Below are 12,509 nucleotides of genomic sequence, written 5' to 3' on the forward strand. Positions count from 1 at the left end.
ATGTATCCTATCTTGAGCTATAACTTCGTCTATGTCATCTTAAGCTTTTAGAAGAATGCTATGTAAAACAAATCAACACATTTCTATTTGGATCCGCATCACATGATACTTCCTGTAGGAAGTCTTTTTGATGAACCTAGCTAGAAGAGAAAGGAGGATGGAAAAGCCCTCGCTTGTACCAAACACCTGCTACTTGCCAAGTAGGCTCTCCCATCTGATGCTTACAACTGGCGGGGGTAGAATTGCGCTGAATTCCAGAGAAGTTGGCTGATTTGCTCATGCTCCTCATGGGCCTCATGATCATGGTAAAACATGGAGCCTCGATTCAGGGGGACAAATTTAATTCCAAAGTTCATGTTCTTCCCACTCCACCTTGCTCCCTACAATGGTTGGAAACAGTATTTCACAACTTTGAACTCCCATGACACTGGAGTTGTCACACTGACTCTTCCTCAAGTAGTCTGCATTAAAATTATAAAATTTTATGTATTTATGAAAACAAAAGTGTGGGGAGGGCAAGGTCCATTTGTAATGCAAAACCACGGTAAAACCATTCGCTATTTTACCTTCCACAGCATCTAGCCTAGAGCCATGCATACAATAGATGCTCATTAAACATCCATTACAGAAAAATCCACCTATAGACAGATGTTTATTGTCCTTGGTGTAGCATGGTGTATATTTCCAACTTCCCCAAGGCCAATGGCAGACTTTACCCATTTAAAGCCGACTCAACCCACACCCTGTATACTGGAATGTAATATTTAATTCTGAATCCAGCAACCCATGGGCACTCAATTAATTTTATTTGTTGCCCAACAGGGTAGGTAATTGGGGAGACATGGAAATATCTCCTTCTTTCATGACCTTATAAGACATTCTTAAATTATCTTTTCCTCCCAAAAGTAGTACTAGGTGATCAGACTAAAACCATTGTAGAGGCTGGGCCTGGTGCTACTTCTAAACAGATCAACTTTTGCAAAGTAGGGGTTGTACCCAAGCACCCATATGCAGCCTATAAAAATAAGGAGCTGAGGGCGATGTGCCCTTCTGGCTTTTTAAGAGTAATTTGCCAAGGGACGCCTGGGTGGCTCAGTCAGTTAAGTGTCTGACTTCAGCTCAGGTCATGATCTCACATTCATTGAGTTCGAGCTGTGCTGACATCTCAGAGCCTGGAGCCTGCTTCGGGTTCTGTGTGTGTCTCTCTCTCTGCGACCCCCCCTCCGCACCCCACCCCCCCCCCCCCCCCGCCATCGCACTCTGTCTCTCTCTTTCTCAAAAATAAATAAACATTTTTAAAACTTTTTTAAAGAGGAATTTGCCAAGAAAACGCATTCCTAATCTTCTACTCCTATAATCTGAATTCTATTCTAAATTTGAACATTTAAGAACTTTACTGAATGTGATATCTTGAAAAAAATTAGAGGATAAAAAGGAAAAACGTCTCTGAAACAAAATCTGTTACAAAAAAAATCTTTTTATTTTTGCACTGACTTGTAACAAGACCTCATTCTAAAATTACATTAAAGGTTTACCTACGATGTCAAGCCTTACCACAGTTAACCATCCTTCCACTGTATTTCTATTTATACTTCCATGAATAGGAAGCCTGTTTATATTCTGTTGTATAATTGTCTAATGCCAGAGTTTAAAATTACTTCTAAATTTCATGAAATCATGCCTTTTTCTCTATTAAAAAAATGCTTGATTCTTATGGATACAATAAATGAGAACATGAGAATGGGTGGGTCTGAACTTACTGAGGAGTAAATAGGCTATGATTTTTTTTTAAAAAATCAGAGTAATTTTTCTTTTCGTTGACTTTGAACATCATATTCTAAGACAAAACATGCTTTATGAGCTCCTTCAGGGCCTATGAAAAATGTATGTGCCTTCGCATGCAAAAAGAAAAATGTTATATTACTTCTGTAACTATTAGAGAGTAACGTTTGTCCCAAATTCTAAGTTCTGGAGACATCAGTGAGAAGTCAAGCAGATATGGGCCCTACTGATTCCAACAGATGATAACTACAGCTACAGATGCTGAGCTAGCTTTATCGATAATTATTTGGTTGGTTTTCATTAGTTTCAAGACAACCCTCTGTTGACTTTAATCTCAGTACCTACAAAATGGAGTTGGGGAGAGATCAACTGCAAAATTTTTATTATTTAGAGAATTTCTTAAACGCAAGATCAGCATATCCTTATATACACTTAATATACACTATAATGGATCAAAGAGGAAATGAAAAGAGAAATCAAAAAATACGCTGAGGCAAATGGAAATGGAAATGAAACACACCAAGATTTATGGGGTGCAGCAAAAGCAGTTCTGTAAGGGAAGTTCATAGTGATAAATGCCCACCTCAAGAAACAAGAAATGTCTCAAATGAACAAGCTAACTTTATACCTTAAGAACTAGAAAAAAAGAAGAACAAAGTCCAAAGTTAGCAGAAGGAAGGAAATAACAAAGATGAGAGCAGAAATAAATGAAGCAACTGATGGTGCAAATAGAAAGGATCTTAAGAGACTACTACGAAAAATTACACGCTAACACACTGAATAACCTAGAAACAATGGATAAATTCCTAGAAACATACAACCTACCAAGACTGAACCATGATGAAACAGAAAATCTGAACATACCAATTACTAGTAAGGAGATAGAATAAGTAATCAAAAACCTCCCAACAAACAAACTTCTATATAGACAGCTTCACAGAAGAATTCTGCCAGTCCCCCCGCCCAAAAAAAAAAAAAAAAAAAAACTAACACAATCCTTCTCAAACAAATAAAAGACAAGGGAACTCCTCCAAACTCATTTTATGAGGCCAGCTTTACCCTGAGACCAAAACCAGAAAAGGATGCCAGAAGAAAAGAAATATTTCTATGAACATAGATGCAAAATCCTCAACAAAATATTAGCAAACCAAATTCAACACTACATTAAAAAGATCATCACCATGATCAAGTGGGATTTATCCCAGCGATGCAGGGATGGTTCAACATCTGCAAATCAATGTGATACACCACTTTAACAAAATGAAGGATAAAAATTATATAATCACTTCAACAGATGCAGAAAAAGCATTTGACAAAATTCAATGTCTGTTTATGATAAAAACTTTCAACAAAATAGGTACAGAGGGAAAATACCTCAAAATAATAAAGGCCATATATGACAAGTGCACAGATAATATCATACTTGATGGTGAAAAATTGAAAGCTCTTCCTCTAAGATCAGGAGCTAGACAAGGATGCCCACTCTACTACTTTTATTTAACATAGTACTCATAGCACTGGAAGTCCTCGCCAGAGCAATTAGGCAAGTAAAAGAAATAAAAGGTATCCAAATTGGAAAAAAAAAAAGAAATAAAACTGTCACTATTTGCAGATAACTTGATATTATATATTGAAAATCCTAAAGACCATCAGAAAACTGTTAGGACAGGGACACGTGGGTGGCTCAGTCAGTTAAGTGTCCAATTCATGATCTGGGCTCAGGTCATGATCTCACGGTTCATGAGTTCAAGCCCCACTTGGGATTCTGTCTCTCCCTCTCTCTGCCTCTCTCTCTAAAAATAAATAAACAAACCTAAAAAAAAAAAAACTATTAGAACAAACAAATTTGGTAAAGTTGCAGGATAAAACATAAATACTCAAAGTCTGTTGCATTTCCACATGTTAATAGTGAACTATCAGAAAGAGAAATGAAGAAAACATCCCATTTACAATTGCATCCAAAAAAATTAAAATACCTAGGAATATATTTAACCAAGGAGGTGAAAGACCTGTATATTGGAAACTAAAAGACATCAATGAAAGACATAGATGAAGTAAAAATAAATGGAAAAATATTCTATGCTCACAGATTGGAAGAATTCATATTGTTAACATGTTCATACTACCCAAAGGAATCTACAGATTCAATGCAATCACTATCAAAATTCCAAAGGCAATTTTCACAGAAATAGAACAAGCAGTCCGAAGAGTTGTATGGAACCATAAAAGATTCCAAAAAGCGAAAACAATCGTGAGAAAGAACAAAGCTAGAGGCATCACACTCCTTGACTTCAAACTGTATTTAAAGCTATAGTAGGGGCACCTGGGTGGCTCAGTCGGTTAAGCATCCGACTTCAGCTCAGGTCACGATCTCGCGGTCCGTGAGTTCGAGCCCCGCGTCAGGCTCTGGGCTGATGGCTCAGAGCCTGGAGCCTGCTTCCGATTCTGTGTCTCCCTCTCTCTCTGCCCCTCCCCCGTTCATGCTCTGCCTCTCTCTGTCTCAAAAATAAATAAACTTAAAAAAAAAAAAAAAAGTGTGGTATTGGTACAAAATCACATGCACTGATCAATGGAACAGAGCAGAGAGCCTAGAAATAAACTCCTACATATACACTCAGTTCATTTATGACAAAGGAGCCAAGAATACACAATGGGGAAAGGACAGTCTTTTCAATAAACAGTGTTGGGACAATTGCACCATCACATGCAAAAGAATGAAACTGGACCACTATTTCTTCTGTACACACAAAACTAACTCAAAATAAAGACTTGAATGTAATGCTTGAAACTGTAAAACTTTTAGAAGAAAACATAGGCAGTAAGCTCTCTGACATCAGTCTTGGCAATGATTTTTTGAATCTGACACCAAAAGCAAAAGCAATAAAAGCAAAAATAGACAAGAGGGATTACATCAGTCAAAAAAGTTTCTGTATAGGAAAAAAGACCATTAACAGAAAAAAAATGCAACCTATTAATCGGGAGAAATATTTGCAAATCATATATGTGATAAGCAGCTAATATCCAAAACATATGAAGAATTCACACAACTCAAGAGCAAAAAAAAAAAAAAAATTCTGACTTAAAAATGAGCAGAGGACCTAAATAGACATTTTCCAAAAAAGACCCACAGATGGCCAACAGGTACATGAATAAATACTCTACACTCTACATTATTAATAATCATGACAATACAAATCAAAACCTCAATAAATGAGATATTCATTACCTCACACCTGTTAGAATGGATATTACCCGAAAGACTAGAAATAACAAGTGTAGGCAAGACTATGGAGAAAAGGGAGCCCACTGCACTGTTAGTGGGAATGTAAATCGGTGCAATCACTATGGAAAAAAGTATGGAGGGGCGCCTGGGTGGCGCAGTCGGTTAAGCGTCCGACTTCAGCCAGGTCACGATCTCACGGTCCGTGAGTTCGAGCCCCGCGTCAGGCTCTGGGCTGACGGCTCCGAGCCTGGAGCCTGCTTCCGATTCTGGGTCTCCCTCTCTCTCTGCCCCTCCCCCGTTCATGCTCTGTCTCTCTCTGTCCCAAAAATAAATAAAAAAAAAAAAAAAAAAACGTTGAAAAAAATTAAAAAAAAAAAAAAGTATGGACACTCCTCAAAAAACTAAAAATATAACTCTACATGATCAGCAATTCCACTTCTGGGTTTTTATTTTCAAAAACGAAAACAATAATTCAAAAAGATATATCCCCATGTTCACTGCAGCATTACTTACAACAACCAAAATGTGAAAATAACTTAAGTTTCCATCTATGGATTAATGGATAAAGAATATGTGGTGTATATATATATATATGGAATATATATATGAAATATTATTCAACCATAAAAAACTAGGTAATCTTGCCAACTGCAAAAACATGGATCTCAAGGGCATTGTCCTAAGTGAAAGAAATCAGACAGTAAAAGATACCATATGCTCTCTCTGATATGTGGAATATATTTATTATATAGATTTATTTCTACATTTTAAATTAATTAAATTTATATTATATTATATATTTATTTGTATTTATATACATAATAAAGAATTTCTTAAATGTCAGATGAGAATATTGCTATAGTTAATAGATACTCCTTGTTTAATGTATTCCATTGTTTATCTAGTTCCATCCTTGTTCCAGAGAGGATATAAAGTAGTTTATTTGACATTCACCCAATATATGATCCTAATGATTTCCAGAGGTTTGGCCAGAGTACATGCAGACAATCAACAGACAAAATAGCACAAGCACCCTATAAGATGTTCAAAAAAGAAAAGTAAGACAAGGCCATGTCATTCCAGTTGAGAAGGCTCTGGTTAATGATACTTAGAGCGCTTCGTAAGTTTTCATCGTAGTATTTGCAAAAATGGCCCTAAGATCCAGTATTTCTTTGTTGTATTTCCAGCCAAGAGACAGCTAGCTCCCCACATAACTACAGACTTCCTAAATTCCAAAATGAGGTGTCAGCGACTAGCTGACTTAGAGGCAAAATCCAATTTCCAGATTGCCTTGTTTTTCTTGGCTATTAACTATTCGGGCATTAGGCAAGTGACTGAGATTGGGGTGTCTAAAAGATCGCAGCTCAGGGAATATTAAGACACAGAACAACAGGGTTAAGTCAAAGCTAATTTCAAAAGATAGCCATTCAATCACATATTTCGTGAAAGTGACAATGGAGATTTTAATTATCACAAATAAAATTAGGACAGCGTCTAAGTCCCTAAATTAGTGGTCTACTCTCCTTTGGGCCAAACAGTTATTTGCTATAGTTGAGAGAAGATGCAGAGTTCCGTGGCTTAGAAGGGATTAATTTAATGTTCAAAAAGAAGTAACTAAATATAAACATATTACTTCCGACCCCATCATAAACAAAGAAAATGTGTATCACAAAAAAATAAATAAATAAATAAGTGGTCTAGTGCTTCTTGACTAAAATAACAATGTCATATCCTTGGACACCACCAGAATTTTAGAGCACCTTAGCCCTGAAAAGATTATGGTGCCCATCCCACCATGTAACGAAGAATAAAAACAAAATACGAAACCACAGATAGTATAAGGAAAGGCAATAAACTGCTTAACGGCTTTTTAAAGTAAAAAAAATAGTGGCTCGGTCGGTTAAGTGTCCTTGGCTCAAGACACGATCTCATGGTGCATGGGTTCGAGCCCTGCGTTGGGCTCTGTGCTGACAGCTGGGAGCCTGGAACCTGCTGCAGATTCTGTGTCTCCCTGTCTCTCTGCCCCTCCCCCACTCACACTCTGTCGGTCTCTCTCTCTCTCTCAAAAATAAACATTAAAAAAAATTTAATGTTTAAGTAATAAAAATAAGCCCCTGAAAATATGCTTTTAAAAATAACAAATACCAAATATCCCTCCTTTCAAAAATGTGCTGCTTTTGTTTGCTTATGCTCAGTTTGCTCACTAAGTTCTAAACCCCAACAAGAAGCACAAGTTAAAAAATTAAAGGCCTATATGAAGACATCCAGACTAGTTTGAAGAGCTTCAAGGTCACCCTTCAGAAGTTCTTCTGAATCAGCAGGGAAGTGGTCTCCGTGTCAGACAGTCATGTCTGATGCTGGAGAAAAGCCAAGCTAGAGGGGGGTTCGATTTGTGCGCAGACACATGCATGACTGATTGGGATTCCACCTTCATGTCTCCCGTGGGGAACAGATTTCACAGAGCTTCCACCTCCAAAAGGACTTGAATTTTCGCCATCTCTTCCCAAGCTGTTGAGAAGGAGATGGTGGCCGCCGCATGGCTTACACACCCCCCAAGTAAAACGACCGGTTGTAGGAAAAGTGTTAGCCCTCAAAGAGACCTTTTTCCAAAGTTTAGCTAGCTTCTCTTTGTTATAACAACACAAGCAGCAAAGTGATTGTTTCATTGTTTACGGTCGTAGACTGAATTTTCCCATGAATGCATTGTGCCTTTTTGAGATGCTGCGTCTGAAACTTTGCAGATTTCACATTTCAGCCAAAGAAAAAGCCTCCTAAAGATAAATTAGGCTCTAAAATACCAAACATGCTTATACTTAATGAAAAGAGCTTTCAATAATATGTATAGTTTATCCTAATTGACTGAAAACAAAACCTTAATAAGTTCAGGTTTTTCACGTTTCAGATTAGAAACCATTCTATATTCCTAGTGGCTTGATTTATTTCAAGGCATTCCAGAACAAACTCTTACTTTCCTCGAACCAGATTCTGTAATAATCTCCTTGATCAGGTGCATAATACAATGATACACAACGTATGTTAAAATGATGGGATGTTTCTGAATCATTAAAGAAAAATCAAATTTTATTTTATTTTATTTGGGTATCATATATGTTTTATTATATTCTACCTGAGAAACCGGTAATTGATGTACCATTTAAGTATATACAATACCCAACTAATCATAGTATGATCTACAACATCCCAATTTTAAGACATCGTTCGCAAAAAGGTTTGATTTCCAAAGAAAATTTAACAGGGAAAAAAATTAGAGGTGTCCTACCTTGATTACTTCTGTTTGTCATATTATATGCAAACAGATGATTTAAGAGATGTGCTACGCTGAAGGTAGCAAAAGAAAAATTTAACCGAGCTTCTTCACAAATATTGAAAAATCAAATTCTGACATTATATAACAATTCAACAACTATTCAGCTTAAGTACAGAACATAGCTTAAGTACAGAACATTTTTAAGTGAGGGTAATTCTTTCTGTACATGTTCAGAAATGAATTTCAAACAATAACAGCTTTATCAATTTCAAATGCAAAGAACATATCCTTTGTTTAGTCTGACTGACTTACATTACTTACCCACTTTTCTTCTGTTAACCCTCCCCCACCCCATTTTTTGTAAAATGAGTGAGGAAGGTTTTACAAAATATTTGGACACAATTCACTTTGGGTTATCATGCTATGCAGAGAAAATATTACTCAGCTGAAAAGAAGAAATTTTAGGGAAGTTAAAGACATTATAAGCTAATGAAATTTTCTCAACTTCAGAAAATGTCTGACAAAATTTATTAGATTCAAAATAGTCTGTCTTTTTGGTTCTAATCTCCCACCAACACAAAAAATAAAATAATACATTTAACTGGAAATTACATTTAAAACTGTTGTGATTTTTGCCTGTTTTGTTATTGATCTGTAGGAATTTTGAAGGATTCTGACTTTAAAAAGTGGAGAAAATTCAACTTAGGGTACATTTTTCAACCTATATTTAATTAGGACTTTTTACCTTTGAATTATATGCCATTTCTGTCCAACAGTAAGGTTTTGTATAATACCACACAGGTTAAGATGTAGTTGGAAAAAATATAGTTTTTCTAAGATAAAAATAAAGAACAAAGTACAGGCAAGACTCAGAAATAAAAAAAATATATTGTTTTGACCTCACACTTTTCCTTGCGTATTTACTTCCTGTATCTTTCAACATCATTTTAAAACAAGACTGGCCTGACATATTTTCTTACACGTTGGGGGTTCTTCAGGTATTTCCACCTCATATTAGCAAAGCATTAGGACAAGGGAGATCAAATAATTAAGGACCTGACACTAACTCTCCCTGAGGAAACTTTTATTATTACCTTTCATAAACGTTTTGGTTTATTTTCAATGGAAAAAAAAAAAACAGATCAGATTATTTTGGGAAGTAGAGGGCACGTGTGGTGAGTGTGGATTGTTTTGTTTGTTTTGTTTTGTTTTTGTTATTCCTAGAGCACTCTTTTACCAAAGTTACAGATATAATCAAAATCCTTACAGTAACAAATATTAGAAACCCTGCTTTGACAAGTTTTACGTCCTGAGGAAAAATAAAAAAACTCTCCCAAATCAATGTCAAATTCTGTATGTTCAGATTTAGGAACAACAAAACTATGAAGAGAGCCAAGTTATAAAAGCCCATTTTCAGATCTGGAACAACTTCTGAAAATAAAGAGGGTATTTGGCATGTATTATACTAAAGGAAAAGTCCGACTTTCATTATTCCCTGATTCTTGGAATCCAATAAAAACCTTATGGAAGAAAAACTCGTTTGCAAAAAAACCCTTCCCTGAAAACATACCCAACCACGACCACACCCCTCCTTTTAAAGTAATGACGGTTGATAAACTATAATAAGAGTATGGAAATTTTTACTTTTTCTGGTGCATTTTAAAAGGATGACTAAGAGGGTTTTTTGGCTTTTTAAGCAGCAATGACGTTTAGCACCTGAACAATGCACAACTAAAATCCGTGCGTGTTCATTTTTCCAGAAACACCAACAAAAATTAAAACGGTGATTCGGTTAAGACTGATGACGCCCACATAGAAGTATCCGCCACTGTGAAGGGCCCAAACAGAATCACCTCGCACCCTGATCATACCTGCCTACCAGAACAAAAGAGGCAGCTGACCAATGATGGGGTGTTTATCAAAACAGTGGTACCTTTGTTCTCCAACAATGTTAGATTGCAAACGTCCTGGAACACATATTTACCTGGAGGATTCTTGGCAGGATCATTGTGGCTTGGACTTCCTGATTGTCCAGAATCTATAAAGAAATCACAGAAAATGTTTTCTTTTTAATTTGTTTTGAAAGAATTTCACAATCCTCAAACGGACTTTAAAGAAAAATTTAAGGCCCAACAATGAAGCTGAGTGTTGAAATAGAGTATACTTTCCCAAGCCTTTCGGCGGTAACATTTTATTTATCAAGCTAGATGAATGTCCATACATATTTCTATGTCAAATGGGGGGGGGGGTGAGTAGAGATCTATCATCTTCTCAGGACGGAGCAAGGCTTTCTGGAAACAAAAGGTCTGGCCACAAAGCCGCTGAAGGTGGTTTGAAGGTTGGGCCTGTCAGTAGCAATATGAAATAAAGCAGATACATTCCCTAAAAATGCAACCTGAGTGTAATTAAACATGCTTTTAAGAACCTGAAAATGTTTTTATTCCATGAGTATAATAGATAGAAACGAGAGTCTGTTTTTCCAGGATTTCATGTGCATACACACATATCCACTCCCATAATCTCCCAACCTACTGGATCCAGGCCCAGATTTGCCTGCATCCCATAATAGCAATCGATTTGCAAACACCCAAGAAAAGCATAAATTACTAGGTAGAAACTAACAGAGCTTTGTGGAGAGCAAATTGTTGGATCAATTTAATTTCCATCTGTGATAGACAGACTCTGCAGATAAGGAGAAAAAGATCAATGTAGTGTATCTGAATTTCCTATCCCACGTTATTCTTCATTGATGCTTTCTGTAGGGAAAGCAACGTGGAGGCAATACTACAGTTAGGCAACACGCCCTTCCTAGCTAATCTAACACTGTTGTGTTTTGCTCACTCCTCTTTCCTCCGTGTCCCCTCTGCATTTATCTGTGTCATTTGGCCCCATGTTATTATACACTTACTTGCAGGTTGCTTTGTAATCTTCCTTTATTGGTTCTAGTGTTTAAGTTTTGTCTCCCCAACTAAATTGCATGCTCCAAGGCAGAAGCAGAGATTCTGTCTACTCCTTTTGTGTCTCCCTCAGGGTGCGGGGGTGCTGCTCGTGGCTGTGAATGCACTGGGCTTTCGGTAAATGCCAGAGGAATGACAGGCTCAGATGCAGCCGCCTTGCTTGCCTGCCTAGAGAAGGCAGTTTTGAACTGGATAGTGCATGCCAACAAAATTTGATAGGTGGCCCTAGATAAGTCTCTTGCCTGAAATCCTGCCATGGTACCTAAGCCAAGATAGGAATCCAGTCTCGTTTAAGCAGAAAAATCTTACACTGTTTTGTTTGGTTTTTTTCGGCAGGGTTATTCTGCTCTTCCGTGTAAGCGATTAACATACAGCAATTGCTGCTTCTCTTACTAAATGCAAGGGCATCCTGTTAGCTTCTTACCGTATAAAACTTGGTGATTTATTTTTGTGCTTTGCCTCATGCCTGTTCACCAGATTTAATGCTGAGATCAGAAGTCTACCTCTTTATCCATTTTCCTTCATCTCTCTTTTTTTTTTTTTTTTTTTTTTTTTGCCCTAGGATAGTTTTCATGAAATCTTAGCAAATATATTTACGGATTCCCACATTATCTTCCAATTCATTTCTGATTTCCCAAAATGGAAGTAAAGAAACTGGTAAGGGTTACTCCTGCAGTCTGAGTTTCAGCTAGTGTCTCCTGCTGACAGGCACAGAGGTGGGTATTCTCTACAATGCTTGTCTCTAATCTCTCATGAATACTATGGCTTTTTCTGGAAGGGAGGCAAGACTCAGTGACTTATAACTTAGAAGATCAATCTTTCTCTTTCTACATTCCTATAAAAGATGGTATAATATTGGCCAGTTTCCAGGCATGGAGTATGATAGTTACATAAAAATGATAAATGACATTATTTTGCTATGGCTTCAGCTATTTCTGCCTTGAGTTCTTCTGACAAATGTCCTTCAATATCAATAGTACATTCCAGTTTAATTTCTCAAGTGACTCTAACATTTTGAGAAGTTCCTACTTATTATTAACATACCCACTGACCAGAGATTCTTCGTATTTTCTTTTTCCTTCTAAAATGACTTCACGTTTATGGAGGTCTAAACATGCATCCCTCAAGGTGGCTAATGCCACCTTCCTGATGACACAACATGAGGTCAGTTGAGGTTGTCCTCAGGGAACGGGAGTTGTCAACTCTCTGTGAGCCTTAGCATGTTTCCTTAAATCAATTTCAAAATGGCACCACAAAACTCTTTCCCAACATCTGGCTA

General features: G+C 36.9%; 1 protein-coding gene across 12 annotated transcripts in view; it reads right to left on the minus strand.

The window, feature by feature from the left end:
- The window catches only part of NFIB (nuclear factor I B), a 450,264-nt gene that overhangs the window by 95,000 nt on the left and 342,755 nt on the right, over positions 1-12,509 (minus strand). For all 12 annotated transcript variants that reach the window (XM_019415476.2, XM_019415480.2, XM_019415485.2 and 9 more), the window contains exon 3: positions 10,258-10,311. In XM_019415476.2, coding sequence (XP_019271021.1) covers positions 10,258-10,311 — 54 coding nt within the window. The remainder of the gene's footprint in view (positions 1-10,257; positions 10,312-12,509) is intronic.

Source organism: Panthera pardus, unplaced genomic scaffold (assembly GCF_024362965.1).
Source record: "Panthera pardus isolate Hobbes unplaced genomic scaffold, ASM2436296v1 HiC_scaffold_20, whole genome shotgun sequence".
Lineage (NCBI taxonomy): Eukaryota > Metazoa > Chordata > Mammalia > Carnivora > Felidae > Panthera > Panthera pardus.